Source organism: Xiphophorus couchianus, chromosome 2 (assembly GCF_001444195.1).
Source record: "Xiphophorus couchianus chromosome 2, X_couchianus-1.0, whole genome shotgun sequence".
Lineage (NCBI taxonomy): Eukaryota > Metazoa > Chordata > Actinopteri > Cyprinodontiformes > Poeciliidae > Xiphophorus > Xiphophorus couchianus.
Genome location: NC_040229.1, coordinates 32,552,065 through 32,573,138, shown reverse-complemented (window position 1 = coordinate 32,573,138; position 21,074 = coordinate 32,552,065). Strand labels below are relative to the sequence as shown.

Sequence of the window (21,074 nt, the reverse complement as noted above, 5' to 3'; positions counted from 1 at the left end):
TTGAATAAATCAATTAAGGAATAAATCAATTAATTGCATGAATTTAAAAGCTAAATTGCAATTTGCATGATCTATTGTTTTCTCTTTTCTCTCTTTCTACCAAAAACTGGATGCTAAAGGTCTTCAGTCTGGCCCTTTGGTCTCAACTGGCCCTTTATTGAAGGGCAACATTATTTACAGGAACTTCATAATTTATGTTGTTTCTATCGTTTTGTTTATTTATTTTAGATGTTTAAAATGTTTTCCAGTCCCAGTGTTAGTTTTTCGTTAGAATTTAAGGTTTATTAAACTTTAAGAAGGGCTGCACAGTGGCGCAGTTGCAGCAAGAAGGTCCTGGGTTCGATTCCCGGCCGGGGTCTTTGTGCATGGAGTTTGCATGTTCTCCCTGTTCTCTCCGGGTACTCCGGCTTCCTCCCACAGTCCAAAAACATGACTGTCAGGTTAATTGGTCTATCTAAATTCTCCCTAGGTGTGAGTGTGTGTGTGAATGGCTGTTTGTCCTGTCTGTGTCTGTGTTGCCCTGCGACAGACTGGCGACCTGTCCAGGGTGAACCCCGCCTGGAACGTAGCTGGAGATAGACACCAGCACCTCCCGACCCCATTAGGGACACAGGGTGAACAGAAAATGGATGGATGAACTTTGAGAATGTGTTCTTGCATTATTATGCCATTATCATTACACCACTAGAAACAGTATCGTTTACCATGATAACTTGTGAGTATTTATAGTCCAGGAAATGTTTTTTATCGCGACAGACCTACAGCGTGTGAAATTGAACTCTACTTCCCAAAATATTTTTTTATTGCAGTTATTTCAGTATTGAACCTGATTTTCTCAGGTTACTTTTGTCTGAATGAAAGGTCTGATGACCTGGAACACCTAAGAGCGAGCAAAAATAATAATAGTAATAATAATAAAAAAAAAACACGAGAAATTTGGAAGTGTAAATATTTTTCACAACACAGCGCAATGTTCCCAATGGAGAACATAGGAGATTGTTTTTTTTATTATTATTATTATTTGCAGCCACAGGGAAATAAACACCACAACAAGACATATTATATGAATATTTATTCAAATATTGTAATTCTTACAGATACGGTCTTTTAAAATAATCAGTTGCTTGTGGCTTTTGTTGTTCCTCTGAAACCTGTGCTGTCTTGTAATCTCTTCACTCATTTTAAGGAGTTTATAGGAATAATCTTTTTTTTTTCTTGAGTGGTAACATCATGCAAAACCAAACCAAACAAAAAAACAAACACAAAAAACATACTTTTTGGAAGATGAGTTTTGAAAAAAAAAAAACAGCAATTGTAAATTGTTCAAATTTAGCATCTACTACAAAAATAACTTTAAACAAAACGTTTGAATGCCTTATTTTTGCCAACTAAATGAAGGGCAATTTAAATCAGATCTTTCATTTTTTCTTTCTCACATCACTTCTAACTCTTGCCACGTGTCAGTGGAGTTAAAAAAAGAAAGAAAGAAAAAGAGAATATTCATTATTTAAATAGAACATCTGAAGGCATTGCATGATTCCCAGATCGATCAGTGAGCTACTTAAGGCAAACAAGTCCTTGAAATAACACAAAGTACAATTGATCGTTGCTTCGACCTACCGATGCATCCCGTCTGCAAAATAAATAAATAAATAAAATCCAACACATGCAAACTTGGTACATGCTAGAGTAACACATCAAGATATTATAACAGAATATTCATCACAGGCATTCAAATAAACCACTTTGTCCGATATAATAATTTACAGTTTACACAGTTTATATTACATGTGTGAAGATTACTGGGCTCTCAGCAGACTGATTCAGATATGTAAATACAGCTGGAATCAGAATTCAGTATATTCTGAATCAAACAGAATATACTGTTTTATTCTGTATAACATACTGAATAAAAGTACAATCACTTTTTTCCCCTTCAGTCTCTTCAGTTAAATCAGACTAAACTTTGCTGGTTTTAGGTTAGTTAGAATTGCCAAAATTATTTCCATTTGCTAAATGCCAGAAAATTTTGCAAGAATAGTTTTTAAGAGATTCCATTTGTAATGTTGCATCCTTGAATTCAAACGTTTAGCGTGACTTAGTTTAGTGCGATGCCAATTAGGTTAACCTATCAGAGGTTTGTAGAAGGAAGCCCAAAAGGTTTGACCCAAGTTGTACAGTTTGTCTGTTATCTCTGATACCAACCGATTGTATGTAAACTTCCTTTTGAATTCGAGGAGAGTTACAACAAATACATTTCTAAAAAAACAAAAGTTCTTAAGTTTTCTGGCATTTAGCAAATGGAAATAATTTTGGTAATTCTAACTAAGGTAAAACAAGAAAAGTTTGGTCTGATTTAACTACAGAAATAAAGGAAAAAAAAGTGTTTGTGTGTTTTTATTCAGTATGTAAGTATCTGGTTTCAATATTTCGTGGTGTTTTTTATTCCACGCTGGTCTGACGGCTTGTGATTTCAACCTTCTCCTGCACTGTAAATACTTTAACTGTCCCCAACGTTGCCTCCAGTTCCCACATGGATGTACTCTCAGGTGAAAGCGCCGTTTAAATAACTGGACCTCCTCATCCTGAAGGTGGAACCCCCCTCCCTTCCTCCCCCCCCAAAAAACAAAACAAAAGATATTTTATATAAACAAGGAGCATCTCTAATAACACAGCTGGAATGTCGTTCTATTTTGTAGTAAATCAGTATTTTGATTTCTAAATGGCTTTATCAATGACCTCCGTAATAACGTTGCAGATTTTCGCCGTATTAAAAGACGGCAGAAGCGTTTCCCGGAGCTCTGCTCCAAGCAGCCGGTGCCGCCACGTCGGCCCGGCTGAGCTCCTGTTTCCAGCGCTCTCAGTCACGAGGGGAACGTCTTTAGGAAGATCTGTGTTCCCTCCAGCAGAGCTTGTAGTGGAGGCGCTGCCAAAGGCCCAGGGAGGCTGCTATGTAGGCACAGAGGGGCGAGAGAGTTTCCCAATAAGACACTTTATGTTGGGGTTCCTTCCCATTTTGTCCTAACTCTGTGTTTTATTTGTGCTGCACAGGAGAACAACCTGATGTGCATAAATGTTTTAATATATCGTAGGATTTTTATTTTTTTAAATTTTTTTATCATTATATAAGCAGAAAATGTCCTTAAAAGGAACCTTAAACAATATGACACATTTCTTAAAATAGCAGCAGCTGTGGACATGATGTGTGAACAACCAAAGCGTAAACAGCATCAGCTTTAGCCCAATGCTACAAAATATGTGAAGAAAGTCAACTTTCAGAATGTTCTTCTCTCACTTCTATTCACTATTCAATAATGGTTGCATATGTTCAGCAGAAATGTAACCTCACATCTTGCAATTTTAGTCGGCCTTGAGTTCTTGTCCATTTTGTGCCAGTTACGCTAGCCAGAGGAGCAAAGCAGCTTGAATAAATTGGAGAATCATCCCAGTCGGAAAGAAGAAAATGGCAAGTAACGTTTCAATAAATCATTTTAAACTATGTTTTATAATGAATGAAAAAAAGAAATAGAAATAAAAATTACTGATGAAAAAAATGTATTAAGGTATAATTGAAAAAATCTTTTCCTCACCTTTGGAGGATTCCTCCTCCCAAATCAAACTCAATGGGAGAAATCCCAGGCGGTTTCCACTTAAGGGAAATGAGAATCAGGTGGAATTTCTAAGTTAGGCAATGCAGGTCGTATTGTTAAAGGTTCCTTTAAAGATGTCCTTTGGACATTTTATTTAAAATCAAACCAGTAAGAAAACAACATGGTCCGTGTCAGGATTGTTTGACGCGCATTAAAACCATCAACCTTCACCTGTTACAAGCTGTCCTTAAGATTGTGGTAACAGAACAAAGACCAGATTATTGTAAAAGCTTGAAGCATTTGAAATAAAACCCCCCAAAAGAAAACAAAAAACTGTTTTCCCCTCACAAAACTCAGACGTGATGTTATGTAAGTGTCATGCATGTTAAATACACATCCTGGATGTTTCGAGTTGGTGTGAGATGAAGATGGCATGTTGCCAAGATAAATAAATGAAAGGCATTCCCTTTTGTTTTGGACCGGAGCGGGGGGTCACAGAGTAGCGGCAGTCTGATGCGAGTCCAGCTTCCACAATATTTACATGTAAAAGACGTCCTGCCTGTTCCGGCTTCGTCTGCTGTTCCTCCAGTCACGGACTGAGACTACAGTGCTACATTGTGCAATTCCACATTCACGCTTTTGTACAATAGGTCCCGGTCAGGACAAAAACACCACGATGTTCAACCCCCATGACCACACAGGGAGGAACCCGATTCAGTCAAAATTGAACAAGCTGTTGGTTTTTTTTTGTTCAGGGATTGAGACGCTACACTTAACAGCATGTTAAATTTGGCAGAAATAACATTGCTACAGAGTGTTTATCATAAAGTTGATTTTCTAACACATGAAACATACATCGCTCTCTAACCGTTTGTTTATAAAAATACAGGCCTGTCGTTCATGATTTAAATATGAATAACGTCTGCAGAAACATTGATAAGGCCTGTTAGTCATGATTTAAATATGATTACAGGCCTCCGTACAAAATGGAATTCCGTTATATGAGCAGTAAAGAAGCAGCATCTCACAAACAGCAGTTTTGACCGATACGCACAAAAAAAAGGCAGAACTCTGTAGAAGTGTATAAACATCTCAGAAAATGTTTTAGAAGCAGTTAATAACCAGATGTTCTAATGAAAACATCATCAGCCAAGAAGTATACTGTGATTTTGAGGCGTGAGTTTAAAAAGTTGTTGTAAACATTCGTTATATAGATTCCTTGACTGAATAGGGCCCTAAAGACACAGGTTAAAATCTACTGTACAGTATGCGGTACACAAATATACAGGAAAACTTCAGTTCACACATTTACATGAAGAAAGACGGCCCTCTGTGTGCAGAGTTTGATGACGGATTGGGATTAAATTGTTTGTGCAAAGACCTAAAATCGTGGCGGACCTGTGACGGGGCGCAGCGACACGGCCACACTTGTCTAAAAGTGACAGTGCAGTTACCTGAACCACTTGGCTTTGATTATGGAGACTGATCTCTTGTGGAAAATGTTGCGGCTGAGAATCAAACAGCAACAGCGGATTTCAGTGGGTTAGCCAGAAAAAAAAAATTATTTAAAGTTCTCAAGATCCACATGGAGAATTCTGACAATATTAAACATTAGAGTAAAAATATCACTTTTATGGTAGTAAAACACATTTCGAAGCCAACTGATTAAATGGTCTGTTGCAACTCTTACTAAAACTGCTAGTATAATAATATCCAATTTAATTTGATTTATTTTAGGTATAGTAATACAGTAGTGTGATGTTCTCACAACACAGAAGTGGTGAACCTCTTTGCAATCTTTTTAAAATATGGCTTTGCAGTTAAATCTACACAGCAGTGTAGCAACTAGCCAAAAATATAGACTAACTATCGGCTGAATTCTGTGGTAACTTTGAGGCTTACTAGTTATTAGCAAACTTATTTATTGCAGTAGCTAGCTGACTTTTATCTGTTTATTGGGTCAACAGACATGCTAACCATAAAGCTTGTTGCTAACATCTGATTGTAAAAACGTTTGATTTTTAACGTAACTTTGACACTTACATACTTATTAGCAAACCTAACTATCGCAGTGATAAGTAACTTCTGGAACAATTTATCATCCAGCAAAATTTGTAATTGTGACAGACTTGTGTGTGCGTGCAGGACGGAGGTACATATTAGCAAAAGGATTAATTGACCCAGAGCCTAAATAAAGAAGTGGTTCTTATACACAGAGACATTATAGCTACCAGTGTGATATGTTTTACCCATAAATTTATGCCGGCAGTGCAACAGATAAGAAATTTTCACTGAAATATATCGAGCTGTCAGTTGTAATCTCATGTTGGACAAGGTAAACAAGGAGGCCGCCAGCTGAGTCCGCTGTAAGTGTCTGAATCTGAGTGGAGCGCTGCTGCTGTCCCAAAGCTTACAGGTGGTTAAAAAAATGTACACTTAAACGTTTATAATAATTTTTTTGGTAATCGTTGGGAAAATCTGCCAGTAAATTGATACCAAACGAAAGACTATTGCTCTTTTTCTCCCCACCATGTTGGTGTTCAGGAAGAGAGGGAACGAAAAACAGAGGTGGCGAACAGGACCGAACATCAGAGCACTAAGCTTAAGGCCTGTGATATTCTAGCATTAATTCACAGATTGTTCCTGCCTGACCACATGAAACACAGAATGGCCTTGAAGAAAACAGTCCATTGAGATGAACACTTACAGCATGAAAGAGCAACAGGAGGTGTGTTTCCACGCCGTGGAAAGCTCCTGCTGTTACGTAAGGCAAGGGTCCGTTTAGGACAAATGTGACGCACTCTGTGTTTCCCACGCTGCCGTACTTCAGCTGACCTCGCAATCCTTCATTTATTTTATATTTAGCAGTAGGAAATAAAATAAAAATCAAAGAACATGGTGACACCTCCTTCTCTGGGTGTTAAGTGCTGTTTTCGCCCCTCACATTTCTGGCTCCAAATAGTTATAATTGCTGACATGGAAGCCAAAAAAGTGTAAACGCTGGTTTATAAAAACCCACTGACAGATTTTCTCCAATTTTATTTTTTTTTTAAACAACCTGAATCGAGTCACTTTAGCTTGTTTTGCTCCTTTTGAAAGTTTGATACTGGCACATTGGTTTTAGGTAGACCACTCCTGTGAGGGCGAAACGTTTCAGCTTGTCAGACAAATTTTAATGTTAGGCAAAAATAACCTGAGTAAACACACTTTAAAAACAACATATCCAAACCTACTCTCACAAAGGAGACCAGCTTAAAACTGACAGCATTTCAGAAACAGAGCAACAAACAGACGCTCATGATGGTAGTGTGATGATTTCGTCCTACTTTGCTGCTTCTGAGCCTTTGATGATGGAACCATGAACTCTGTTCTTTAGCAGGAAATCCTAAAGCAGGTTGTCTGGCCAACCGTTTGTTACTTTAAGAGGACAGTTTTATGTGTACATTTCCTTCACAGCAATGAGGCAGACATACAGCCAATTATCACAGACGCTTGGCGCCAGCTGTTGCAGCAACCAATTATTAGTTTTAGGGCGCAATTATTTTTTCACATTGGGCTCTAATAATAAGGATAATGTTTTTTCCCTTAATGAAGGATTGCATCATTTGAAAATAACATAATTTTCTAATTACTCGGGTTATTTTTGCCTGATATTAAAATCTATTTGATCATGTAAACGTTTAAATTTGAAATAAAAGCAAAAACCTTTTCAGAGCGCTGCGTGAGTTCTCACTGGATAAGGAGTTTGAGTTTCATCGGCTGGTTATCAGTTCTTTGTGCACTTATTCAGTGTGTTGATACCTGCTCTGATTACAAATTGGCTTGAGAGGTTTTAGAGAATTTGACAATGATCTTGTATAACAGAATGACCGTGTTCCTGGTTAAAGATGCAGTATGTAACGTTTACAAAAGTAGTTTTTTACATATTTATTGAAACTGTCACCATTTCGTGACAGATTATGAAATAAAAAAATTAAGCTCATCCGCCTCCTCAGTGCTAACTAGAAACAACCAATCAGAGCCAGGATGCGGGTCTTAGTGCTGTCAATCATCCTAATGATCATACTCTTCTCTCTCCTCACCTTTCTCTATTGTGCAATCCTGTAGTGAAAGCTAATGCTAGTTAGCATGGCCACCAGTGACGGTGGATAAACTGTGTTCTTGTAACGGTAAGTTGTTTCTCTGCCATTTTGTGACTAACCCATTTAGCAGCGAGTACATGAGATTGAGTGACAACACTAAGACCCTCCTCCTGGCTCTGATTGGTTGTTTTTGGTGGGGCGCGGTGCATTCCTTCAGACAGTAACAGCAGCTCAGCGAGGAGGTGGAGGAGATCAATCTTTTCAGATTATCTTTCTCGTATCAAATTGTCGCAACATAGTGACAGTTTTAAGAAATATGTAAAAAAAAGAAACAATTTAAAAAAAATAAAACTTACATACTGCAGCTTTAACCAACATAACTCACAATACTTGTTATTTACAAGAAAAGAAGTGACATTTATATTGTGTACAGAGTAAAGTAAGAGGTAGAGAGACGTAACCAAAACACAGCGATGCCTCTGAAATGCAGGTGTATTTTCACAAAAATAACGCTGCTGTAGATCGCAGCTCACATTCAGAGACTCTGTAAAGAGAGGTGTGTGTTTTTGACTGCTGGGCTTGGAGATCCTCATTTGCAGAAGCCATGGTGTAGAGGGGACGATGCCTGTGAATGTTTTCTGACGTTAACAGTAAGGCTGGTTGGAGTCTCTGCTGCATTTGATTTGACCCAACCCCCAGGGAGCGCAGCGTCCTGCTGGAGCCGAGGTGGGCGGAGCGGAAGGAGGGAAGATCTCAGGTGGTGACGGGTTTGTCTGTGGCGGTACGTAGCAGCGTTAGCGGCGGTGTGGAGGGGACAAGCCCTGAGTGTGGGACGACATTGCATGCTTCTTCTACACTAAAACATGCTCTATTTATTTAAAAAGAAACAGAGTATAATTGCTGTACATGTAGTGGGAAAAGAAAATGGCATCAGGGCCTAAATGTTTTTAAATTCACAACCTCCTGGTTCTACAGGTGAAAAATATGACTCTGAAAGGTTTTCACATTGATCGGTATAAATCGTTTATCACCTGAAAAAAAAACCCTCTCCGCTTTCCCCATGTAAACATTGAAGTATCAAGAGATTTTGTGAAAGGTTCAGGAAGTGAATGCAGAAGAACAAAGAGGAGCGGACAGTGTTCGTGACCAAAGAGTCTCGCTAGTCCGGACCTTTTCCGGACGTCCTGTTCCTTCTCCTCTTTGTTGGATTTCCTCTGGTTGGAAATCCAGAAATTTCCAACCGCCGCGACCGTCAAAATTGCCCGAGCGCAAAGTCCTGTCGCTGAAATAATGGCAGCATCCCCAAGTCAGGGCTACGCGCTGCAGCCAAATGTTCCTGAAAGTGCAACGCGAGACAGCGGGTGAAGTTCACCATGTGCTCACAGGCTTCCAGTGACGACTATAGCGAGAAAAGGAAGCTCAAAGAGAAGATCGGAAGCCGGTAAAAGTTGGCTAAGCCGATGCAGAGGGTTGGGGGCCTCGGTCCTTCAGATCCGGCTTACCCGTCTGGTGTGGAGCGGGTGGATGGCCGGGGGCGGACACGGGGTATAAGGTGGCGGCTGGGGGCCTGGTTTAATCCCTCGGGTCCTCATGTAGGAGAGAAACTGGTCGGGGATTTCGGCGAGCACTTCTTTAGCCAGACGAGCCATGCTCAGAATGTGGTTTCCTCGCCGGTCGATGTAGTCTCTGAAAGGAACAAACTAACGAGGAAAAGAAGTGAAGAAATGAGATATGGAAGGTGGAAATGAATTGGGCAAAAGGCAGAGAACAGAGAAGAGAGTCAACCACCATGATCCCTTCCATTAAAGCTACACTATGTAACTGTTATGAAAAATATGTTTTCTACCTATTTGTCAAAACAGTCACCATGTCGTGACAATATGATATGTGATAGTGCCACACGGAGGATGAGTGACAGCGCTAAGACCCGCCTCCTGGCTCTGATTGGTTGTTTCTAGTTGGCATTGGAAGAAGGAAGAGGAGCTGGGTTTTTTTCACAGACAATTTGTCTCACCACATGGTGACAGTTTCAATAAATATGTAAGAAAATATATATGTTTTTTAATAAAAGTCACACACTGCAGCTTTAATCTTAAATTTCAAATTTCTTATTTGGGAATACTCTGTACCTGAACGATGTCCCTTTCTGCACATCGTCCCTGGGATGAGATCCTCTCTTCGTCCCCGTCCAGCTCAATCATTTCTGCGAAGGAAGCAACATCACTTCCTTACTGTCAGTCAGGAGAATAAAATCACAAGCTGGATTGTCTGAAATCTCATCCTTCGATGAATTAACTCTGATTTGAAGATGACCTGGTTGAAATGCCAACCAACCACAGTCGGTAATGTTCTTTGCGTACTTTGACAAGGCCTCCTGTTTTGGAGCCAGATAATACAGAGGTAGGTTGACGGTACTATATTTCATTAGCCACCATAAAGTAATTTGGATGTTAGCGGCCCACATATCCTAGGAGACTACGCCAAATGTGGAGTGATGCGGAGAATCTGCACGCTGAGCGTGATGCCTCTGGGACGTCACTTACGTATAAGTGTGGGCTTATGGGAAACGGGATGGAATATGTTTGCAACGGCACTGCAGGGACATTAAACAGCCAGACACAGCAGTTTCAGACGTGTGATCATTTTTGTGGAGCTCATTGCTCATCCTCAATGAGCTTGTTTTCACAGAGGACTGGTCTGGTGTTCGTAAACAACACAGGAGACGATGTGAGGGATGGGGTAATTGTATAGGAAAAGCAAATAAAAACCATTCGCTTTTTCTGAAAGACAAATGGGATTTTTTTTCTAGCTTCTGTTTTATGTCTTTACTGCTTTGCAAAAGCTTAAAATTTTCCATATTTTGTTACGCTCCAAACCCAAATTTGAGTCGGAGTTTTAAGTGATATGTGATCATGAGGGATAGTCGAATCTTGGACTCAGGAAGAGCAGTGAGGTTTTCGTCCTGGTTTTGGAGCACTGGGCCAGCTCTGCACCCTCAGCCGGGTTCTGGAAAGTTTATGGGAGTTCGCCCAACTGGTATGCATGGGTATGATGGATTTGGAGAAGGCGTTGGATTCCTTCTGGGAATTCTGTGAGGTGAACTCCAGGAGTATGGGGTAGCAGGGCTGTTATGTCCCTGTATGACCAGAGCAGAGGTCGCGCTAGACTTTTCTGTTATCCGTCATTTTGACAGACTGCATAAAAATAAAAATTGGTCATGTTTATCTATTTTTACCCGTCAAATTATAATCATATTAACATAGGTTATTTAGTCGCATTTTCATGCTAATATAATAGTTAATATTCATCTAGTTGAACCGTGAATCCAGATCCCATCACACATAAAGCAGACAAACGCATCTAACTTTTTCTCCGTAGTGACACAAACCACTGACTGTGGCCACAATAACTTGTAATAAATTAAATTAAATGGCTCCACTTAAATTAGCAGCACTTCACTTTTTTTGCGTGGTTTCGCTTCCCCGAAACGGACAGATGTTACGTCTGCCGCGCTCCGCCAGAACGCCGCTCTCCTTCTGGGTGCGGGAGGGTTAAATAAAGGAAATAAAAATTTTAAAAAATGTATGTCTTTTAGCTCCATTTGTTGAAGCCGCAGGGTGAGTTATGTTTAACCCTTCGCAGCGGCAGAGCCGCGTCCGCATTGGTTGTGCAGCGGACTGCGCATGTTACGGTCTAATTAACTTCTGCACCGTTATTTATTTCCTCAAGATAAACTGCCGGCTCCTCTGTTTAGACTGTAAATGGATTAATACAACGTTGCATTCTCTTTAGTTTTCTCTGGTCTGTATGTAATGGAGACTGGAATTAAAGGCGCCATTTTAACCAAAGGTTTGGAATGCGCTTCAGAACCAGAAGCTCCAAAGCTTCCGGTCCATAACTCTTCAACACGCTGCCAGCTCCCGGTCAGAAAGATGCTATTAGTTCAGTGTCCATGAGATGATTTTCAGAAAGGATTTTTTTGCTGATTAATTTTAGTTGCCTTTGCGATGAAATCTTTGCGTAAAGTCTATAATATCTGCCCATGTGCATCATTCAGGGGTGTTAATTATAACCTGTCAAAATGACGGATGGGCTTCAAACTTTCCCATCCCAAAAACAATAACAAAAAAAAACAGTTAAATACTGAAAATATTCTGTTACCGCGACCTCTGGACTGGAGTCAGAGTTTGGTAACTGGTATTTGGTGAGAGTTGGACACAGCCATGGCTGCCCTTTGTCACTGATTCTGGATAAGTGCCTCCAGGGTCATGGTCTTGAGCTTGAAAGGGGTAAAATGACATCTCTGGGTCAGGGAAGAGGTCCTGTTTCTAGAGGAGGAGTTTAAGTATCTCGGGATCTTGTTGACGAATGAGGGAAAAATGGAGCAAGAGATCAACAGGCGGATTGGTGCAGTGTCTTCAGTGAAGCAGGTTCTGTACTGGTTTGTCATAACGAACAGAGAGCTGAGTCAAAAGGCGAAGTTCTCCATTTACCAGTAGATCTACGTTCCTGCCCTGATCTATGGTCACAAGCTCTTGAAATAACGAGATCACGGATAAAAGTAGATGAAAATTTCCTCTGCAGGGTGTCTGGGCTCTCAAATTATGAACATGAAACAAGACTTGAAAACTAACATTCACATATGCTCTCCATCCAATCTGATTCAGCTTTAGCTCTATTGCAAAGAACAATGGGCAAAAATCCAAAAGACTAACTTCAGGAAAAGGTGATTACCAAAATCTATTGACTGAGGACGGCTACTAAGGACGGCTAAACCTTTGCTTTATTTGTAAAGCAAAGGTTCAAGATTACTGTGTTCCAGTTAGTCACATACACACACCTCAACTTACCATCAAATTCTGCAGGTCCAACTCCAACTATTATAATCGACATTGGCAGAGAAGCGGCCTGCAAAAAGGTGAAACAAATAGAGGGACATTAAAGGCAGCAACATTCAATGAAATCTCTATTGGCAAAGTTAAACTCCGCATGCTGTCAGCCAAATTACCAAAAGCATGGTGAAGAAACAGTTCATGCAAAGGGAGACCTATGGAACATGTCATCGCTATTGTTAAGAGATCCGCGGCGTGTTTCGTGAAGCCTCTCGCCGAGCCAGTTTCTAATTTCATGCATCTATGAACTTGTCTAAATCTCCCAAAGCTTATCGGTTTAGAAACGAGTCCAATTTACATCCACCTCTGCACATCCCAACCCCGGGTCTCGGTTCAACTGCTGATCGGCACCGCAATATTGTTTATTAAATCTCAGTCAAGTGGGACAACAAAGCGGGGTTTTAGCGCGGAGTGATGAATGGAGGTCTTGTAAGAGTTTCATAACTTCTTCCGGTTATTAGACTGAGGACTAAGATTGCCAGAGAAACGAGGGACGTAGGAAATAATCACCCTCACGCCTTACTTTATGTTCCACCAAGATGAGGGCGGAGAGGCTTGGCGTAACTCGGCAATTTAGGCGCAGCACCTGGGGCAACTCGGTTTCCAAACGTTTGAGATCACTTGAAATCATTGCCCATATTAACTCCGAGCAAACTCATTAGGGTTATTAAAGCTGAAAACACAGAGCAGGAAGGCGGGGGTGACCACGCTGCCGTTGTTCCACCCTCACTCCCCTAATTAGTGGAGATAAGAGTGCAAGTGTAGGAAGCATGAGAAGGCTTTAGCTTTTTATAGCCTCCCTTTCATACTGGGTGTTTGCTGGTTTTTCAGGACCTTTGTTGGAGTCTTAATTATAGTGAAACCTCCAGCGTTCCTCGCTAATTTTGCAGTGTATCAGCAGCAGTGCATGTGGACTTGCCCACAATACTGTGAATCTCATTTTGTGAGGTGTGTTGGATATTTCACCTGGACTGTCTGTGTTACGGCTCCAACTGATTCAATCTGATCAGGTCTTGTTGACCCTGAGTTACGTTTTGGCGCTACAGGATATTAAAGTACATCCAAACGATCACTGTCCCTTTGCATGATTTTTGGTATTGAATCCCAATACATTAGTTGAGCTCTTGTCTGTCGGTTGCTATGGCAACGAGTCTGTGTGTAGCGTAACCGACATAGCACAAAAAAAGAGGAAAAGTGGTTTTGAGTTGTTCTTCAACAGAGGAAATAATCACTTTCGCAGTTTTTCTGTGTTGAAGAATCGTCTTTCTGCCCTCCAGCGTTTTTCACGTGTGAAATTTCCACATGTAACGTGTCTATATGTTTGAGTATCCTTCCAGTGAACCAAATACAAAGAAGGGATACAGGAGAACCATGTTCTCCTGCTTTGGACTTTGTAAAATTTAAAAAATGACTTTCTGTGCAGATTCACCAGCAAGGAAAGCTGTCAGAGAACCACTGGACCAGCTGAAGACGTCAATACCGTCTTCCATTTTCTGTGGATATTGTTCTTAAAACCGCTTGAATTATGAGGGGAAAAAAAATCCATATTCATTTGTTGAAAGCATTGAGGTGGAAGGTTGTGCTGTTGTAGCAAGAAGGTGTGACAGACTGGGGATGAATCTAGGCTGCGTCATGCCTTTCCAATCACGCAAGGATAGAAAATGGATGATAATCACTGCAGGGTCTTAGGTGTTATACAATAATCTACTTCATTTTCTAACAAGGCTTCATAAAGAATAAAAGTAAACACGTACATTTACAATGGACTCCTTGGTCTGCGCCATGTCAGTGATCACGCCATCCGAAATGATGAGAAGGATGAAGTACTGCGATCCGTCCGTCACCGCCGATGCATACCTGGCGTCGAAACAGACAAGAAATAATAAAAAAAAAAAGTTAAAAAGAGACGCAGCAACATAAAAACTTTCACTTCCATAAAACATGCTATCCAGACGTTTATTAGAGGAGATAAAACATGCGAGGTCTGCCTAATAGTTGCCCCACTGACAAGTTTCATTTGTACCAGGGAAGAAGATTATGGGAAGCATCAATTTTATGGATGGGCAGATATTAACTTGTCGGAGTAAGTGTTTAATAAGCCCTCCATCTCCAGCCTCTATCACCGGCTCACAATTATCTTATTACAGAAAACCTCATTTTAGGAAATTACCCATCAGAGATCAGTGAAACTGTAGCTTTATTTTATTAAAGAAATACTGACCAATTAGACGCCGTGACAGTCAAACACAGACTTATGTAAAACATCAATTTATTTTGAAGTTTCCGTTTCTTTTTTTATCACAAATTCTAGTTCTTCACAGATGTTCCAACTAAAAGCTGTTTGTAACTTTAATGTTAGCTCCAACATCTTTCATGTCTTCTATGTATCTGAAACAGGACTTGGTGACAGAATGTAATGTTACAGAGGCAGCACAGACATTTCAGCACCATAACAAATGTTCACGCTAATTCATCAAATGAATAAAACATTTGTGAGCAGCACCACTCATGATCAAAGAAGACACACAGCGCTGTACATTAAGGTCAGGTCCTTTATTTATTTATCTCCGCAACGAAACGGAGCAGTTCTTTTTTTTCTTTTTCCAGTACGCTGATGCTAAACGTCTGAGGTGATGGAGCGGGACGGCGTTTTTGCGAGTTTAGCAACGCTCCGATGCCACACAGGCACCGGCGCCTAAGGATTTGACGTGACATGATGTCACTTGTTTGGCTGGCGTCTTCCTTGCTTTTAGTCAGAAAGCGGGCGCCGAACAATGCAGCTATTCTCAGGCTGAGTGGGCGGACGGAACGAGACAGAGAGCCAGAGAGCGAGATGGGGGATCTGAAAGCCAATGATGAAAGGTGGGAAAAGTGCTTGTTACAGTCAGTCTCCAGGATCATGAGACGAGATCTGGCAGTAGGAGACGTCAGGTGGGAGTCGGGAGAAGCTGCCGTGCAAAACAGCCTCAGAACTTTATTTCGTTCGCTTAGTATTTAGTCAGGGTTAAAAATAAAAAAACAAACAAACAAAAAAAGTGAAGATAAAACAAACTTGTTTTCTCCAGCTTGTAAAGTTGTACAGTCAAAACAAATTCCTCACTTTTTACTAAACACGTGTGAACAGCTGTGTGTGGATGAACAATCTACACTCCATGACTCAGCAGCTTGTAGCTTCGCCTTTGACAGCAATAATTTACAGTAGAGTAGAGGGAGTAGATCTGTCTATCACATTGTTGTGGAGGCTTTTTGACTCACACTTCATTATGGGATTGCAGACATAGGCACATCCTGTCAAACAGGTTGACCTCTGAACTATGAATGGGTCATTTCAGAACCTTGGTTTTATTCTGTTTCATCCATTCTGTTTACAGATGGAGGTGTGGAAGTCACACTTCTACTAATCCACCAAGGCGCTATGGAGCGAATATTTTGCTTAGCGCTTTTGCTAATGTTGAAAATGTTTAGCGCACATAGCTTACCATAAATTAATCTAATGTGCAAATTAACTTGGCTGTTTTGTAAACTTTCAGTTGAATAAAGTTCGACATCCATGTTGAAAGTTTGGTTATCAACTGTTAAGAATTTTTCCAAGTAGCTAAACCTTTATTATTGATGCGCTAATTTTTGTTTAGCGCCTTAGCATTTTTGCTAGCCTTGAAAACGCTTAGCACACTTAGCTTTCCCCAAATAACATTTTCTGGATAAATTCTAATGCGCTAATTGACCTGGCTGTTTTGTAAACTTTCAGGTGGATAAAGTTTGACGTCTGTGTTGAGGTTTTGGGTACTGATGCTTGTATTCATGCTCTTATTTTGAAGTAGATGAAAACTGTTTTACACAGCAGTTCTGTTTCCTCTCCCCACGTCACTCAAACAAGTGATGCTTATCCACTACCCGAAATGCATTGGTCCAATGAAAGCAGTAAAGATATCGTTAGTTTCAGAACACAGGTTTTCCATTTTAGCTTAACGAATTTAAAAGATGACACTGTGGAGTTGGGTTTGACATTCTTTATGTTTGTTTAAATATAGAAACTGGTAAAAACTGAATTAGTATTATGTCCTTAAGCATAAAACCCAAACACTGACAGAAGGCATACTTCATTTTTCCTATGGTTGTATTCGTCAACTAGGAAAGTGTTTCTGACAGAATCTCTTAGTATCTGCAAGCGAGTACGTTATTTGTTTTAAATATTTAAAAGACAGAAAAAGCAGATTCTTGCAAATGTTGCACCAGAGACCCGCAGGGAGCTATAGGCCGAGGATTAATCAGCTTTAGGTCCTTTTCTACAAGCATCCATTGGGATTCAGTTAATTGCTTGTCAACTCATGAAGCTCATGAGGTGAAGCATTTCCACTTCCTCTGAGGGAGGTTTGAACAGTTTTTCCTTTTGTTCAAATGCCCCTAAGGGCAGCAAATTGGTCACCGCTCAACTAAAACCTAATTACCGTAAATGTCCACGCTTTAACAGCAGTTATTGATTTCTCTGCCTGAGCTAACTGCACATTTACTTTGACCTACCTGGCCACATGGTTGATAACAGGGGAGAAATGGGTGGGTCCGTACAGGCGCACACTCTTCAGGCTCTGGTAGTAGGCCTCCATCACGCCGTCAATACCGCTGCAGTACGGGTTCTGAGGGTTACCGTTCTGGACACAAGCACAGAGGACAAAACGGACTTTCAAACTTGAAAACTGTCAAAGAAATTTTAGAGAGTTCTCATATAGATTAATCAATAAAACGGCTTTTCTCTGTGGGGAAAATCAAGAAACATCCAGTTTAATTAGGGATATTTGTTTTAGATAATTGGAAGGCAGTAGGGAGATGAACTTGAGTTGTTATGATTTAGGTTTTTAAGTCAAATTAGAGTTAATACTGAAACGCATGGCTTCAAAATCATCACTTTTCTAAAATAATGGCCTCAGACATTTTTTGCTAAAAGTTTTTGCTGTTGTTTTTTCTTAAAACATCTTTTGGAAATAAAAGGGTGTTTTTTATTTTTATTTTGACAAAGTCAATTTTGGCAAAAAAAAAAAAAAAGCCCAACAAAAAACAAACAAAGAAAAAAACTTAGCCCATCATTTTAAGAATTTGACAAAATATAGTTGTATTTATATACAAGTCCATCTACATATCAACAATCCTCAAGAAAACTACATTTCAACTTATGTACACTTTTTGTTTCAGTTCTGTTACATAATAAAAAAATATATATATTTATTTTGTTATTGGCAATATTTGCCATGCAACAGTCGTTTCCCCCATGACTGGTTAGGCCAATATTTTTCTCTTATAAATAATTTTATTGGTCTTCTGTGCTGTTTTATTTTTCACATTTATTTTTTCATTTGCTACAAATAATCAATCACTCAAATTGATTTGCAAAGGAGTTTTCATAGTCAGGCATAACACAGTGAAAAACATAAATTAAAATGCTTATTGATGTTTTCGTGCCATTCATTCCTCCGTTATTGCCCAAGTTCTAATCAGATGTTGACATACTGTATGCTTTAATCAAAATACAACAGGCTCACAGTTCACCACATCCCTGTACAGTCACTTCATCAACATCTTATTTTATACTAGTGAGATATTCTACTCCACTCTGCTCTTCAACTGGGCATGTGCCTTGTGAGATCTTCCAAACACAAATTACACTTAATCACCCTCCAAGCACAGAACAGCGTCTATATAGTATTAAAGCCTGATCGTTTTACAATAGAATAAGTAGCAGACTATTAAACTCATAGTGAGTCATGGAATTAAATGACCCAGGCTGTTAAAACACCACACTGCAGTTACAAACGCTGAGCAGCAGAACAACCAGGCATGCTGGTGACGACACACTTAGACTCTTTTTTTATAGATTGGCTCTATAAACACCACGGGCTTCAAGGTACATTCATCAACATATATTTACCTGCAAATCCAACCATTAAATCTGCGGTATGTAACTTTTATTAAAAAATATGTTTTTTCCACATTTGTTAAAAGTGTCACCATGGTATAAGATGAGACAGATAATCTGTGAAAAAATCGATCTCTTTCACCTGCTCCCTGAGCTACTGTCGCTGTCTGAAGAAAAAAGGTCAAAAACAACCAATCAGAAGCAAAAGGCGGGTCCAGGAAAATTTTTATTCACTGCCATTGTTGGCTATGCTAATTAGAATTAGCTTTTGTGACAGGCTATGTTGTGGTGAACCAGCTGTGGGGGGGTGTACACAAGAGTGATTGACACCGCTAAGACCCTCCCCCTGCCTCTGATTGATTGTTTCAGACATTGGTGGTGTATTTTACACCATTACAAAGGCAGAGGAGCTAATATTTTTCAGAGATTATATGCCTTACACTGTCACAACATAATGATAATGTTAACAAATATGTAAAAAGAAAAAAGATGTATATATATTTTTTTTTCTCCAAAGAATTTTTGCGGCACTAGTGGCTCATATTTTTTGCGACAGTAGGCAGACAGGAAAGAGGGCGAGGAGAGGGGGGAAGACATGTAGCAAAGGTCGCCGGGACCGGGAGTCGAACTCACGACGTCCGCGTCGAGGACTAAGGCTTCCAAATGTGGCGCGTGCTAACCCCCTGCGCCACCACAGCATGCCCCAGATATTTTTAATAAAAGCTACATCCTACAGCTTCAATTGATTATGATATATATATAAAAAAGGGGGCTCAAAAATAGCACTTTTATCACGTTCTGGTGTTCACATACAACCAAACACTGCTGGAACACTGTTTTCCACATTGCTGTGTATGCTGATGTACAAAAAATGAAAACATCTTATGAGCATTAATGTAACAAAAGTTTGTGGGGAAATAATTCCAGAAGAATTCGTCAAAAAATAGGTTAGGCTGCTGTCAGTTGGAGCAATTCCAAGCATTTAGCATGCTGAGCTGAGTGACTCCTCATCACTGTAGAAAAAGCGTCTGCATAGTGCAGCATGAACTTGAGTAATCTTATTACTGAATTGCTGCTACCACATTTGGGTAGCACTTGCATAAATTAGCATAAAGGTCGCAGTACCAATTCATATTAGAACAATATTTTTTGCTAATATTCAGAGAAAAACAATAAAACATTTCTCCAAACTGGAAAAGTGCTTGGAATGACAAACTATCTCACATGCTTCATGCCGAATTACATGCAAGGCTATTAACCCACCACAGGGATGGATAATAAGTAGCATCCTTGTTTTAATTCAAAATTCCAAACAAGTTCCAGATCAAAGAGTTTTAAGTACTTAAGAATCTATAATTTGGCTTTTGTTAAAAAGGACTGCTGCTCAGGCATCATTATGTCAAAGAATTTTGTGATTAATGAAAGGACAGCGATGTGGATACGTCTTTAAAACCTTCCTCATCTGTTGATGTAAATTTTCTAGAAGTTTGATTTTTGTGCCAGTGAATGTGTTTTCCATGCGCTCCAAGGAAAGTTTCAAAGAAGAAACAACAGTAAGTAACTAAAAATAGCAGGAAGCCATGTTTAACTTTGCTCGGTTACCCATAAATACAACTGCACATGGAATCCTTGGCTTTCTAAATGGAGCTTGTATAATTGTGCCACAATCAGCGGCCGCCCATTCCCACTACTACTGCTCTACAGCTGCAAGTGGAATCCTTAATGCTGAGAATAATGCATGTGAGACTCGACTGGAGGTTCAGCGCCGTGGGGGAAGCTGCTACCCAAGGCAGAGCAGCTGTATTGGCTGCAAATGCCTCTGGAAAAACATCTGGACGGAAGAGTAAACCGACCAAGATGGCTGTGTGGAGCTGGGGAGAAGTCAGGGTACCTTTTCTTTTGGGAAAAGTGATGAATGGATGAGCTATGAAAAGTTAGACAAAGTGAAGGACTCTGCACCTTTTCTGTCTTTTTGGACTTAGAATGGCAATAAATTCAAATGTAACTAAATAACTGACTCAAACATTCTCATGAATGTGAAGCAGTGCGTTCACAACCAAAAACTAATCTGCACAGACTGTTAATCTCCCTTATATTGGCACAAATACCCACCATGAATATTTTGTACTGCTAAACCAAGAGCTTGGTAACCCTGTGAAACAAAATAGATGAGAATTTTATCTCATCTATTTTGAGATAAATGGATGAGATATGTGCAAAAATATATGTGTTTAAAAAAGATTTGTAATTGTAAAGAATACCAACTTTTTGTTGTTGAGGGCTTTTTACAGGTAAAAAGTGAAAAACATCATGCAAAAGTCAAATCTCACGTTCCCTTGCTTGTGTGTGAGTTTCAACATTCGACCTTTCAGCTGGTCAGCCAATTTCATGTCAATGTCAAACTTGACGATCAAACTGTGCTGTCATAGAAACGGTGCTTGGAGAGACTCTGTGTACTTGCTACAGAAAGACCATAAACAAATTCCAGTAGGTCAAACACAACTACGCAGTCTGATTTACAAATACCAAACGTTTATGACTGGAATTTGTGCCCGTACCTTTTTTAACTTTTTTATGTTGGACTCCTATTTCCACCAACTGC

At 39.8% G+C, this 21,074-nt stretch overlaps 1 protein-coding gene across 1 annotated transcript in view; it reads right to left on the bottom strand.

Moving 5' to 3' along the window:
* Window positions 1-1,055: 1,055 nt before the first annotated feature.
* The window catches only part of LOC114159897 (copine-8-like), a 98,291-nt gene continuing 78,272 nt past the window's right edge, over window positions 1,056-21,074 (bottom strand). The window contains exons 16-21 of the mRNA XM_028042151.1: window positions 17,086-17,213; window positions 14,319-14,421; window positions 12,523-12,580; window positions 9,802-9,875; window positions 9,175-9,372; window positions 1,056-9,008 (exon numbers count right to left, since the gene is read on the bottom strand). Of these exons, the coding sequence (XP_027897952.1) occupies window positions 8,925-9,008; window positions 9,175-9,372; window positions 9,802-9,875; window positions 12,523-12,580; window positions 14,319-14,421; window positions 17,086-17,213 (645 nt within the window). The 3' untranslated portion in view covers window positions 1,056-8,924. The remainder of the gene's footprint in view (window positions 9,009-9,174; window positions 9,373-9,801; window positions 9,876-12,522; window positions 12,581-14,318; window positions 14,422-17,085; window positions 17,214-21,074) is intronic.